Genomic DNA, 14,277 nt, shown 5'->3' on the forward strand with positions numbered 1-14,277 from the left:
TTTCTGCAAGGTCATCACCCTGAAATTACTCAGTGAAACACTCAACCTTATAAATGAACAAAGGCAAAATTTTAAGGGGTAACAGTAAATGACCAGCAGAGAATGAGTTGTATCAATATATGTTTAATACTTTTCCCCCCAAAATGTTTGACATGGTACCTCAGGAACCTGCACCTATTATTTCGACAGGTGAGCTTCCAACAACTAAAGAATCATAAATAACATTTCATACATCTGGGCGTGGAGCTTTTCAAAATGTCTCTTCAATCTACACTTTCACTTTTCTTAATAAATTAACCATTGTAACTGAATTAGTGTTTGGTAAAGACTACAAACCCTAAACACCCCGAGTCATCGCACTCCACAGAAACATCCAACAGTAGGGGAAAAAGGAAAGTTACGATTAATAAAGATCGAATCAAAAGCAGCCGTATTTTAAAAACGTACTGTAAAGGTTTGAAATACGCCAGGCCTAATCATACGTCATAAAATATTAAAAGTCTCAACAGCCAACGTGCACACGCACTCGTGCACACGCACTCGTGCACACGCACTCGTGCACACGCGAGTTATACAGAAATGGGTAAAATAAAAAATAAAAATACAAACCAGAACCAGCCACAAGTCATCCATTGACAAATGAAATGTTCCCTACAAGTTCTTAGGGACAAAGCATTTATGGGGGAAATACAGCAAGATGTTTCATATGCTGCTGCTACCTCAGTTCGTGGGCAGTTTAATCTGAACAGTACCACTGACATACAAGGGTCACGTTTCCTAGGTGGATAAAGCCCGTTGAGAGTGCTTCCCATTTTCGTCCAGCATCCTGGATCTGCAGTCTTGGGTAGGAAAACGCAGAAACTAGCTGGAAACACTGGATCATGAACAGGAATCCTGTTCCCAAATGGAGGAGTGATGTTGTTTAGGGGGAAATAAACAGATACGATTAAAAATCAAATCAAATCAAATCCTTCTCATGAAACCACCGACTTATCTGTCCAGTTCATTTACACAAAAAATGTATAAAGAAATATGTACTCAATCCCAGATTGCTGGTAAATTTTATACATTTTTTTTTAAATACAGATTAGCACATCCCTTTGTTATATAGATATATACACATACATACATAACAGAGACACACAAGAACATACATACGTATGTATATGTATACATGTATATATCCATGTGTTGAAGTTTCACACGTTAATGTTCTAGCTTCCCAGTCGAGTCTCTTGGCCCGCCTGTGACTTCTTCCACGGTCCGTGCCCGCGATGTAAACGCCCCTTTGGGCACCGGGTTTCACTCCAGTCCAAGGATGTAGTTGATTCCTTGCACTAGACCAATGATCACAGGTTGCCAGGCAACAAGATAGCGAAGCCAGTCCAATAACTGTCCGTACATGACATGCGGCCGCTCCCAGCTGAATGATTGGTGTCAAAGGAAAAACATTAAAAACCGCTTTCTTAGAGCCTAAAGAAACCGTGGTGAGGGGCAGCTCCTCCTCACTCAGCTAAACACAGGACGCATCTAATGCCTCAGACCATTATAATGTATAAAACGTATAAAACCAGTTTTACTTAAACTCATGTTGTGTTTCATGGTGTCAGTTGACAGATACAGCATAACACACACACACACTGCAGTAACACAAACGATGGCACCTCAAATGTCCAGGCAAATACATGCAGTTGCCCAAGTAGTACTGGCCCTGTGTAGAAACTGCAGTAAAATTCATGCCTGATCTGCAATTCAACCACCATTATAATAGTGCCTGGAGCTTTGGACCTAACAAAGTAAAACATCCATTTACTTTCATAAGGGGCTTGTATCTATCAATTAGTCAAAAGGTGAGACTGACTACTACTAATAGAGAGAGAAAAAAAAAAAAGACTCAAAACGTTAAAACCTGCATTTCACAGTAATTTTCACATTCTCAGGGTCTTCAAAAAGTTTAAGTTTTCAAATAGAAAAAAAAATACAAATGTAAACAATCTTTCTGATCTCTGCAGCTTTAATCAGACATAGGGCACCTCGTGTTACGCTGTCTGATTCAGTCCCATCATGGCCAAATTGCTAACGATGGACTGACAGCAAAGCGGCCTGTTAGTCATATGTGTACCGGTGACCGTCGGCGAACACCAGTAAATGCAGATCAGTTAAGAGGTAGAAACCCTCACCGGAAACTAGCTCATGGGATCTCTCTCGCAAGAGTACATCAACAGAACAGAACATACCAAATGACTGTACTGTGCAATTCCTTTATTGCAAAGTCATTCAGCCACATGCTAAGAATGCAACTCAGAGTTAGTGAAAAAGGAATCACGCCATTCATGGACTGAGTCCAACAACCCCACGTTGCATAATTGGAAAGCACAGGCACCTTTGACCAAACTCACGCTTCATCCAATTACCCTTTAAATAAAATATAAAAAAATGTAGAAACTGCCAATTCAGAGTGACATTTGCGTTGGTTTCAAGATCTATATGTTTTACTTTACTTATCAAACCAACACCGCAGCCAGGTGTGCGCCTTCATCCCACGGCTAGCGTGACACTTCCACACCAAAACCACTTTGCCCTGTTTCTCAGGAAACACAATCGAGGTGAAGACCGCGAAGCTCCTGCCAAACTCTCCATCGATAATCCCTCCCTTGCTGAGACATTTCCCACCCAGTACTGGATCCAGACTCTACAAATGTTTGGATATTTGCTTAATTAACTCGGGAACTAAGCTAGAGAGGAAGAATTCAGATTGGCTACACAAGCTGACAAAAAGGCACCTGGTTACCCAACATCACCACCCAACCAGATTGACGGCAAAGACCACCAGCAATGTTCTAACAGCTACTGGAAAGCCTTCCCAGAAGAGCCAACTTCAGATCAATACCCTTGGTTTTGGAATTAGATGCTGGCCATTCTTGGCCATAGAGAGAAGTAGCATTTACATGTGACCTATTCAGCACACCTTCATCCAAAGTGACGTGCATTTCTGTGAAAATGTTTGGAGCAGCTGGTGTTTAATAGCCTGGTTCAGAGGCCCAATGCTGGAAATCACGCTGCCTGTTCCATTTGCAAAGCAATTGAAAGTCTAGATTCTTCGCCTAAAAGCTGTAGTTTAGAGTTCCTGGCCGGAAGTCTCCCTACACTACATCAACATCATATAAATAAAATCTCTAACGCACATCTGCAAATCACAACCTTACCAGAAACCTCCTGCCAGATAAATTTAAAAACTTGTGTTTTCCCTGCTGTACTGAAATTGCACCAAACCGTTTATGGAAACGTGAATTTTGCGTGCCATTACACACATCGGTACTTTACAGTTAAAAATTCACAAGCTTAACACCACGGTCCTTACAGGAGGCTGACAGAGGAATCGTATTCCCAAGATACCATTCCCATGAGGGCTTCCTCAGTCATTCCTAGTCATTTTTAAAATAAAGGCCAAGCATGGATTAAGTTCAGAATTAATCCTAGAATCAGCATCAAATTAGCAAGCACATATGAGCAGAGCTGTTCTTGGGTTTAGTTTGCAACTAGACGGGTTCTCACCTCAATATGCCTAACTAGGTAGTTAAAATAAATAAAACACCTGCATTTCAAAAGTACAATGTAATTATTTCCATTGACATTAAAATGTCAGGTCAAGAGTTTTGTTCTTACAATCTTTGGTCTCTAACAACATGAGAAAGGCTTTTGGGGTTGTCCCTAAGACTGCCTGGAAAGCAGTACAGACCACACTAACTGTAGCATAAGACAGCATGAGAAAACCCCTAAGCCAGATGCTTAGTTAGCATTTCTGCCAGACATGCCTCATAACGGGGCCGGAAAATAAGGTGAGGTCTCTAAGAAAAGCAGACCACCGAGTTCGAAGCCGTGTGACCAATATAGCAAGGGCACGTTAGCTAAAGGATACGGATTACTGAACATCCTCTTCAGGTCCACCTTCTCCTTACAGTATGGACAGGTTTGTTTCTTTCCCACAATGCACCAGCCTCGTATGCAGAACTCATGGAATCTGTATGGGAAATGTTAAGGAAACAAAAAAGTAGCAGCAGCAGGGGTAAAGAGGACTACAATACTACTGTCCGTATGTCTTTGTCAATGATCATACGCAAGTCACCAGGCTTCATTTTCCTAAACAAAACAGTTGGGGTTTCCCAAAATCACACATGAAGTTGACACACATTCTCATGTTCTGAAAAGCTTTAGTCATTTTGCCACAAACATCAGATCTATGACACAGCAGTTCACATCCAATCAAAAATCTGATGAGCAGAGGAAGTAAGTAATTTTGGGAAGTCTCGGTCATATTTACATGAGGCCAAGACTAAATCCAGTGCACTTTCACTCAATGAGACAGAGGCAAGTGCAAAAATAGGAATTTCTGATATTCAAGTTTCTGGAATAAAAGGACATTTACACGCGTGATGAGCTACCATAGTAGCAAAAGGAACCTTCAAAGAAAACCAGGTGCTTTCAGAATGACAACCATGTACCCTGGGCGGCCACGTCACTCCCCCCCCCTGCATCCACCCCTTCATCCTCCCACACCCGCAACCTCGACAATCTCTAACCCCTCTCCTCACCAAAAGAAATATTCAAAAGGCAAGTTTTTTAGGTCTTGTTTCACACAAAGGACTAACTGTCCTTTCTTGTGCCACTATTGATTGACTCTGCTTCAATTTTGGTGTGATTTGCCAAAAAAACTGATCAATTCTTACATAGGAAGCTCCTGTTTAGTTTTAAAAATGACCAGTCAAATAGTGTGTATATTACCCATTTGAGCCTGCATAATCTTAGAGTGGGGGTCCCGCCCCCCTACATCAGGATACACATGATTGCAGGACAGCCTGTAGGTGTTCTCAATGATTCCTTCCTCGCTGACGTCCACCAGGATGGGCTGGCCACACACGGCGCAGATGCTGTCCGACAGATGTTTGGTGGGCATCCCTGAAGCACTGTAGTACTGAGGAACAGGAAACAGTGCCGTAAGGGTGGCAGGTGGACACAAACGGATATACCCCCCCCCCCCCCCCCCAGCTAAACGTATGTAAGGCAGGGGGAGTCCAGTCCGGGGCTCACCCCAACAGTGGAGGCCATGAAATCGGCACACATTTCAGCAAAGTCACGGCCCAGTACACCGTAGTAGAGGCCGTAGAAGAGAAGGGACACCCCAAAGTCCATGGCATCTTCTGGTTTTATTCTGAGGGAAGACAGAGATGTGAGGGGAGGGTGGGGGGAGACAGGAAACAGGTGCCAAAACATTTTAGAGAACCTGAGACAGGAAGTGGGATCCTGACTGAGTATCTAATTTCATACCATTCAGACATCATGCGATATTTTCACCGTGTTTTTCAAAGCAACACTATTCGGATATTTTCAAACAATTGCCGATAAAATTAACGAATCGAAGGGAAATTTGAGATGTAAAAAATGTGCAAATCCCAGGTACGTGGGGGGGGGCAGGGGTGTTTGATTAATGCATTCTGCATTGGAATATCAGAGTGCATGCAGGCCAAATAAGCTGAAACTTGCTTCATTAAATCAACAAGCTCAGCCTTCATTACAAAAGCCACCTGCATAAGAGGACCTGTGATGGCTTCATCAAACTGGTGGCCGAAGCACAGAGGATGATACAGATTTTATTAGACTGACATTAAAGTCGGGATCTTACACCCCAGGTGCCCCCAGAAAGCCCAACGTTCAACAAGAAGATGACCGCCAGCTCACCTAAATATCAAATTAATGCCGAACAGAGTAAACATGACGACAGAGTATCCCACGATGCCGGTCGTGTAGCTCAACTTATAGAGGAGCAGGAACCATTTGTAAACCAGCCTGGGGGGAGAAGGATGAGCCACATTACTGGTGAAAGATAAAACAGAACATAACATTATGCATGTGAAGGTGGAGGCGGCCCTCTACCGAGGAGTGGTACACTCCAGTGGCTTCCGCGTGGCACGGAACGTCACAAAGGCAGTAACGGCAGAGAAGATGAACCACGTGACGAGGAACCGCCACCAGTGAAGCTTGGTGGTGAAGTAGAGGGGCACCACCCACATCTGGAACAGGGTCACCAACTGCGGCGGAACACAGGGACAGAAGACCTCTTTAGGAACACTCAGTTAATCCATTACATCGCAGTGACTCACATGACATGCTCCGGTGTGTGGGTTTAGAAGTCATGTGGAACATTACAGTTTATCAATGGCTTGTCTATATCAGCGTTTCTCAACAGGTTTAGGTTATGGGGCTATTTTTAGTGGATCAAAGAGTGTGCGGTTTGTTAAAAAAAATTAAAAATACCGGCATCTTCCACCCCACAATAACAGCTTTTAGAATTGCCTTCCGGCACCCCTCCCTCTGGTGAACAGCATTAAGTCATGACTTAATAACTGAGGAAAAATGTGGCTCCGATGGCCAAACCAGTTGACAACCAGTGGTCAGATCAACGCTTCACAACCTGGTCCTCGGGGACCCCAGACAGTCCAAGTTTTTGCTCCCTCCAAGCTCCAAGTACGAAGCAAAAATGGACCATCTGCAGGTCCCTGAAAACCGGACTGGGAAACACTGGCGACATCATACAGTCCCGCTGCTCCTTTGACCTCCATGACTGCGATCACCTCTGAGCTCATAACAGACTGTAGGACTGTGGGTGGCCCAAACGCCGACCGACATCCTCCTCTGACCACGTAGACCGTTGCTGAGGAGATGCCTTTCACTCTACATGCTTGTGACATCAAGAACCAGCTCAGGGAAACAGCACTTCGGTTAGAAGCCACAACGGAACATTCGCTGAACACCGAATGCCTACAGCGACTGAGGAAAAGCTGAGAAAAGTAAGGTGACTAAAAAACCAGCCTATGAAATAGATTACAGTAAAAACACCAGACATACTACTGTACTTCTCTACTTACTGTACTAAGTATTTCTGTTTAGCATCAGAGACCTTTGCAAAGCTTTGATAAGCCTGACTGGTTAAATACAATGATTGACAATTTTCTGTGTTTTTTTATTGTATATGTGTTATCTGCCTTCAGTGCTTTCGATCCTTCAGACAAGAGCTAATGGCACTGACCAGACCTGCAAGTTAACTTTAGACGGAACCCCTCAGCCTGCCATGAACATTTGGAGGAATCCTGCTTCAGTCCCATGACAAAATCAGCCCGGCACATTGTTAGCCACCTTCAAGGCTGAGACAATGCCGGCAACTCATTTTGGCAGAGGATTTGAGCACCACCTAGTGAACAATGACAAGAATGCAAGGGGAAAAAAACACTCCAAAAGGACATAAGCCGCCCTTAGAACAGACACATAAACAAAATGCCCATTACAGGTCTGACAACAAGATTAGATTGTAATGTCTTGAACAGACGAAAAAGGTCAGAGTGTAGAGTGAAAAGCAAACAGAGGCGGGACAAATACTTAGGGTTAGAAAGGAGGGGCAAGCCTGACATGACGGACAGTCACACTAACTCAGCAAACACTTTCGGTTAATATGCATTTACCAATTCGTACAGGTGGAGAATTAACTTGACCTTGCCATGGGACTGGAACCAGCAACTTTTGGGATACACTGACACCCTACTCTAGCTGGTCCCTTTCAGATTGTTAAGTAGGTGCTTTAGACCGGGGCCTGTATCACAAAGCCAGACTTCTCACATAATTTGCTGGATTTAAGGTGGTCTGGGATAAAGCGAACAAAAAGCCCATTTAAACTGAGGTACCTTAAATCTGACAAGTTATCTGGCTATGCAAGAAACCCTGCCTCATGATCCAGGCACCACTTCTGCTTCAATCAGACATCCAGCTGAATAACAAGGTGAAAACATGAACAAGAACGTGAGAATGTGAACTCACATTATAGGACTTGTTGTGCCTCTGCTTCCACTGCACCAAGAGGAGTTGGGCGAGGACGAGGGTGACAATGAGAATGAGCACCATCTCCGCGTGCATGGCCTCGTGGCCCTTGTGCTTGGCGTGCATCCTGGCATGCTCCAACCTGCAGTGTGAAAGAACGGGTCAGCATGATGCTTGGGTGCAGTGGACTAAGCGGCCGAGGACGCTACAGAAAGTGCCATCAGCAGCCGTGGGCCACAAGACGGCAGATAGTCGGATCACAAACATGAACGCCAAGCACACTGACCTCCACTTCTCCTCTGCCGACAGCTGGGACAAATCAATCTGGACAGGGATACAGATTGGTATTTGTAAACAAGGAAAAACACAGACAAACCTTTATTCACCAATATTACACAGATCCGTGGATGCTAAACTTCAATTTGCAAATTCTAAAGACAAACAAAAATTTTGAATTCGCCAAGTCAAGCATGCCATATCACAAAGGAATTATTTCCTTCACATTCCTGAATAAAACCTGGAAACGAAGACGCAACTACGGGGCATCCCGGTGACTGCGAAGGAATATCCAGGACCCTGGACTTCCTCAAGTTCCCCTGCAACACACCCGTCTTCAGCAAACTGAGTCGCTGCTGTCCGACTAGACCTTTGACACCGGTCCCACATCACCCGGCAAACAGCCAAGATCTCATGAGTACGTCGACGTTTCGGTTTTTACACACCCGACGCCAGTATTACCGAAAGGGGGTGATTCTGGTGCACTTTGAATGTTAACTGGCCAAAAGGTGCGTCCCCTTCCCCAAATCCACATGCCTATGCTACCAGCCAGGCAGCAAATACTTAATTGGAAAATAATGTAAACTAATTTGCTCTAATAATACTGCATAAGTAGATGCTATATGATTGGCCGACTCCGGGCTTATCACGCTACACCTCACTATCTGTGATAATGTGCAGTGGTTAGCTGCAGGACATTCAACTAACCATTACGTTACCCAGTAGTTCATAGAGGGGTGTCAATATATTGCTATAGTTCAGCACTGCACCGCATCAAATAAGCAGCAAGTTTTAAACCGGAGTGCTACTGGCGGTATGCATTTATCTGGCGTGTTTGTGATATAATCCGTGCGCTTTGATAAAAATCTAAATCAATACAACTGCCTTTTAGCCGGCTAGCTAGACTATCTGTCAGTAGTGGTTAGCAAGCTAGCTACATAGCATCCTGTAACGCGCAGGTTTCCGACATACAGGCCTCTCCTATAGTTCTTTGGCGGGCTACGGCCGCCGGAAAGACCTGACCTGCTGCGCTTCGTCGTGGTGCCCGTGTCCATGGTCGTGTTCTACACCGTCAACCTCCACCTCAAACACCCCCGCCATCTTCGTGAGCACTGACGACGCATTCCCCACGCCGGCAACTTCCGGGTTCCTCGACGCGTCGACCAATAAAAAACGACGCCGCCTAGATCTCTTCCGTTTTCTAACGTGTCGACGTCGACCTACAGCCATTAACGAAGCCAGTTTTTAACGCTCATTAGTGTGTTTAGCAAAACCAATGCTCTTTCATGAATTGTAATTACTCGCTTCAAATATTAAAATAACTGTTTAATCAGCAAGCCCAGATGATTTGGAAATTTAAGCTTCTGTGGACTAACAGGTCTTGTTAAGGGGGGGGTACAGAGGACGCTAGACTTGAGTATTCAGGAATGTCGGTCCATCACAGGAAGCATACACGCACACACACATGGTGTACTGGGGGCAGTTAAAGACGCCACTTAGCTTACTTGCGTATGTTGGATGGCACAGAAGAGACAAAAGAAAATATTTTTTCCCGTTTGGTATAAAAATGTTTCTGACTGAATATTACTGTTATTTTCGCCTTTTCATCTGTATATTCAATTGTATCTTAATTTGAGTTCCATTATCATTTATGTCCCATCTTGTCTGCAGTTGTTATATTTAGTAATGAATGTAACACTAAAATAGTGAAAATAAAAAAAGGAAAGAAACTGGAACAAGGGGGGTCAACCAGGCTAATGAGGTGTACTGTGCTGCGGCTTGCAGGAAAAAAAAATACGTTTACAATGATGAGACACAAGCACAAGTAAACAGCTTCCATCCATCTTCCAACCCAGAGACGGGGCTGCGGTCACTAAGCCTAACTATGTTTTTCGGCTGCGGGAGCAAACTACCCGAAGGAAACCCGACATCATGGGGAGAAAACCCCCACTTTAAAACTTAAATCAAATTTAATGACTTGAATATAAAATAAAATACGCATTTATGTAGCAAATAGAAATGTTTGGTCGCCTTCTGTAAATTGACATTTGTGTAATCTATGTATAATGTTTCATTTAATGAAAGCCCGGTGTATTTGTAACCCTAACTACATGTCCCATAAGGCTCGCGGAATATATGGGGCGTGTCCTTCGGCCAGCAGCGGGAAAATGGAAAATGTCTGTATCCTGTAGTCATTCCAAATGTTGGGCAGACGGAATTACAGTAATTCGTAGATTGAACTGAACATTTTCATTATTTTCTTACAAGTTATGCTGTGGCACGGAAAGCCAAGGGTTTGTGCAGATCGGCTCACTAGTTTGACAGATTGATGGTGTCGATGTACATTCATATGGCTCCTGTAAATATTAAATACGTTGTTTCATTCACCTCTCAGGTATGTCACTGGTTGTTATAAATGCTAATCTATTCGGCGGATAAAGCGGTTTTATTTCTTTTTACGGCTTATATTCAAGCCAGTATAAGTACTGTTACCAGAAAATTATTCTTAATGTAACTGTTTGTTACCGAGTAACTCGATCTTGTACTAAATTCATATTAAATGCATTAATGACCGGACTCGTTACTTTTCTGCGATCTGTAACCCGATACATGCATGACGTCGCAGGACTCGAAAAACGGCGTGGAGAATCTGTGCGCCGTATCAGACTCCCCGAGGCCCTGGCTGTGCAGCGCCCAGGACCGGAGCGGCGTGATGAAGGCGGAGCTCCAGTTAGTCCGCGCTGCACTGATTGGTTACATTGACGTGGGTGAGCGGTCCTTCCACTTCCGTGTTCTGTGTCGTTGTAAACTGACCCTCTTTGGCTTCTCCCATTTTTCCTCCCCATAATTTACACCCATGGTATATGGCAGGGATGTTCAAATCTGGATCTCAATTCCAAATCCAGACCTGGATTTCAGTTCTCTCAAATAAGTAGTTTAATAATTACTGATTTTAATTGGCTGGTTCATAGGTTAAGGACAGCTGGAAAATCAGCAGGGCTCGGACCTTGAGGACCGTGATTTGAATAGCTGTGGTATATGGTGTTCCTCTGTCCCTCTGGCAGGTAACTGCGGCTCTGCCTTCATTCAGATAGACGTGGGCCGTTCCTCCTGGCCTGTGGACCATCCATATGTCACGCTGCTGCCCACGGCGACACTGATGAGCCCTGGAGATTCTAGGCAGGGCACTGGGAGGACAGGGGTGCGGATGTTCAAGAAAGGTCAGCGGTGTGGCAGTCTTTCAAAATTTTGAATTATCTGAAACATTGGACATGTCGGCATTGACCTGCCAGTATGTGTTACGCTTGATGAAAGGGGTTTCGTTTGCAAAACAGAAAAGTATCCCTCACTGTTTTGTTTGCCAGTGTCACCATTTTTTGTGTCGCCCCTCCTCCAGATGACTTCCTCCCTGCAGGGAGGGAGGCACCCTGGGACCGAGTGCGTGTGACCTGTCAGCAGCCCTTCAATAGGCATGCCCAGTTCGGTCTGTCTTTTCTGCACATCCGCACCTGCCTGGCAGAAACAGAGCCCAGAGACAACGTGGAATCGGTTAGTAAAGGGAGGCGGGTGTTATGATTAGGAGAATCACTTGCACACGCCCGCCTACTCATTCATCATCATCATCACTTTTTGTATGTCGGCCTAAGAGGTTTGTGTGGTCTCTGTGTTTACGAGTCTCAAATTACATTTGGTTAGCAGATTGGTTTGTCCAAAGCAACGTACAAACTAGGAGGATAGTATTTTACAACTGTAATCTTAGTAAGCCATAAATATTTAACAACTAAATAATTGGAGGTCTGATACCTACAAAAGACTGAGCCCTTTTTTTGAATCTCCGCGTAATTGTCGCAATGCAGGTACAACAGACAGTGCAGATGTCATTATTATGACAATAGTTGACCAACTCTTGGATGATTTTAGTATTATTATTTTTCACATAATGGTACTTAGGATTGTTGCTGTCAGGTTTTTAAATGTTTAAATGTGTGTGCCCCTTAATGTGTGACTTTCTGCCCTGTGTCCCCCCCCACCCCACAGAAAACCCCAGAGCAGATGACATCGAAAGTGAGAGAGTGGCTGTCGAGCCCAGCAGTGCAAAGGACCTTCTTTGGACGGACAACAAGGTGACCTGCACTTAAAGCATTTCAGGATTTAAGATGTTTGACTGGCCGCGTGTAGCATGTACGTTGGAAGGCTTCCTCGGCCAGCCAGTTCCAGTACAAGGACAGCTGACAGTGCACAAATAAATAAACCAGAGGTTTGCAACCATTCATATGCAGTGCAGGTACATGCAATATTGAAATAGCCCATTTCAGTCTGCTGGCACTGTAGTCAGAACGAGGCATTTCAGAGGATGTGCGGATCACAGGACGTTCAAGGGTTAATGAACCAAGCAGTTGCATATTATGGGATGCTTGTTGGCTGGTCAGCAGGGCTTCTGAGTCCTTATGCCGGGAAGGAGGGTAAACGGGCTGGTATATCGCATCTCCAGGGAGGCCGTTTCAGAAAAGGGGGCCCAGAAATCCAGGGCGGGGCTGAGTTGGGTGGCCCGGAAGGTCGTCACGGCAGCCGCGTCCTCCAAGCACCTGCTCCCCAAGGAGCAGAGCCAGACCAGCTGCGGGGGTAAGTACCGCTAGGGGTGCTGCTGGAACAGTGGGCCAGCTGTTACCATGGTAACAACTCAGTACAGTTTTACAAAACAGGTTCCATCCATATCCCACCTGTATGTGCTGTATATTAAAGTGGCAACAATGGTGCAGGGGGATATTGGAAATTATCATTGTCATTTATTAAATAATGATGGTAAAAGACCCCCCCTCCTTAACAGATAATGTGCCCAAGACCAGTGAGAATCATACCAGGAGACACTTGGAAAGGAAGTCAGTCACTAAAAAAAGGTAAAGCACTAGGCCGGCTTTCAGCATCCATCCGTCCGTCCATCTTCCCGCCATTTATCCTGTTCAGCGCTGCAGGAGTTTCTCTAAATTCTCCTATCAAAATGTGTAATGGGTCCGAGGGTGGGGACACTATTCTGAAATACATTCTGAAAAGTCTTTCACAGAATTCACGCCTTGGATTGTTCACACCCTGTTCTCCCACAGGCCAGCTCACAGCCACGCCCCTCCCTCCACGAAGAAGGGCAGGGCTGCGGCTCGGACGGGGTCCGTCCCAGCAGGCTCCAGTGCCAGCGGAACCCTTGCCTGTCCACAGACTGAATGTGGGGACAGCGAGTCTCCAGAGACAATCTGCCCTTTATGTGGAGGTGATTGTGTTTTAGGTGTTTTTGAGTGAGCAGAGTCAAGAGGCCAGTTTGTTAGCATGTAAACTTTGAGCCTAAAGGTGGTTGGGTTGAATCCCAGCAGAATCATTGACCAGATTTCTTTGGAAAAAGTGACCCGGTGCCGTAAGAGACACTGTAAGGCGTCGGTGTCGATGTCCCTCCCTCACTGTTTTGTGGGCTGTTTTGATCTCTCTGTCAGGGTATTTCACCAGTGAGTACCTGCCCATGCATGCCTCCTCGTGCCAGGGAGAGGAGGAGTGGCCATTGACCCAGGTTACCATGGCAACGAGCACCACCTCTTCCCCCAGCCCCTCCTTCAGTCCCCAAGTGGACCTGGTGCCCTGCCCACTATGCTCCTTCAGGTTCCCCCCGGGCCAGATCCAGCAGCACGCCAGCAGCTGCAGTGACCCCGACCAGCCCCAGTGGGAGTGGCTGGACTGACTTTCTGTTGTCGCCCCTGGCAAGTTCACCCCAGCGATCTGGTGTGAGCAGTGCCGGAAGCCGAGGGGGCAGCCGTTTGGCACTGGATGCGGATCATCATGGTCTCTCCATCCCGGAGAAAGAACTTATTTTTCATGGGCATCAAAAAAATTAACTGTTCTGTGGGCGGATTCTCTCCAGCTGTGCATTTAACTTTTGTCTTTTTCACTTTTACCCTTTGTGTCTTGTGCTGTAAACACATTCTCTTTTCTCCATTTTATATACAACAGTGGCTTTCATCCAAAATTAATTTTCTGTCTTGATTACCTGTAATATCTGTGCCAATAAGAGCCAACAGTTTTTTCTTTTTGTCAATTGTTGCTTTTGACTTGTTGTTCCATAAACCTTCATTTTGATTATGGACGTAACAGTGG

At 45.1% G+C, this 14,277-nt stretch overlaps 2 protein-coding genes across 2 annotated transcripts; one reads left to right on the top strand and one right to left on the bottom strand.

Annotated features, from left to right (window-relative positions):
• Positions 1–107: 107 nt before the first annotated feature.
• rnf121 (ring finger protein 121) lies at positions 108–9,319 on the bottom strand. Its single transcript, XM_048984184.1, has 9 exons — positions 9,166–9,319; positions 8,153–8,190; positions 7,867–8,008; positions 5,932–6,086; positions 5,737–5,844; positions 5,089–5,209; positions 4,839–4,972; positions 3,920–4,021; positions 108–1,423 (listed from the first exon to the last, which is right to left on the bottom strand). Exons 1-9 carry the CDS (start codon positions 9,241–9,243, stop codon positions 1,303–1,305), a joined length of 999 nt encoding a protein of 332 aa, XP_048840141.1. The 5' UTR covers positions 9,244–9,319; the 3' UTR covers positions 108–1,302.
• A 42-nt stretch (positions 9,320–9,361) lies between these two features.
• xndc1 (xrcc1 N-terminal domain containing 1) lies at positions 9,362–14,218 on the top strand. The gene is made up of 9 exons (XM_048984182.1): positions 9,362–10,537; positions 10,769–10,910; positions 11,208–11,363; positions 11,540–11,691; positions 12,181–12,266; positions 12,635–12,765; positions 12,971–13,040; positions 13,245–13,405; positions 13,623–14,218. The coding sequence occupies exons 1-9, from the start codon at positions 10,472–10,474 to the stop codon at positions 13,862–13,864; spliced, it is 1,206 nt and encodes a 401-aa protein (XP_048840139.1). The 5' UTR covers positions 9,362–10,471; the 3' UTR covers positions 13,865–14,218.
• Positions 14,219–14,277: the final 59 nt, after the last annotated feature.

This window comes from Brienomyrus brachyistius, chromosome 18 (genome assembly GCF_023856365.1).
Source record: "Brienomyrus brachyistius isolate T26 chromosome 18, BBRACH_0.4, whole genome shotgun sequence".
Classification (NCBI taxonomy): Eukaryota; Metazoa; Chordata; class Actinopteri; order Osteoglossiformes; family Mormyridae; genus Brienomyrus; species Brienomyrus brachyistius.

Bases quoted from the DNA above. Each gene is read 5' to 3' on its own strand.
- xndc1 (XM_048984182.1), top strand. From the start codon at position 10,472: ATGGTGTCGATGTACATTCATATGGCTCCTGTAAATATTAAATACGTT. The intron at 12,267-12,634 runs GTGACCTGCACT...TCGCATCTCCAG, and splicing joins TTCTTTGGACGGACAACAAG to GGAGGCCGTTTCAGAAAAGG. The intron at 13,406-13,622 runs GTGATTGTGTTT...TCTCTCTGTCAG, and splicing joins AATCTGCCCTTTATGTGGAG to GGTATTTCACCAGTGAGTAC.
- rnf121 (XM_048984184.1), bottom strand. From the start codon at position 9,243: ATGGCGGGGGTGTTTGAGGTGGAGGTTGACGGTGTAGAACACGACCAT. The intron at 5,210-5,736 runs GTGAGCTGGCGG...GTCTTCCCTCAG, and splicing joins GGCATTAATTTGATATTTAG to AATAAAACCAGAAGATGCCA. The intron at 4,973-5,088 runs GTGAGCCCCGGA...CCTGTTCCTCAG, and splicing joins TCATGGCCTCCACTGTTGGG to TACTACAGTGCTTCAGGGAT.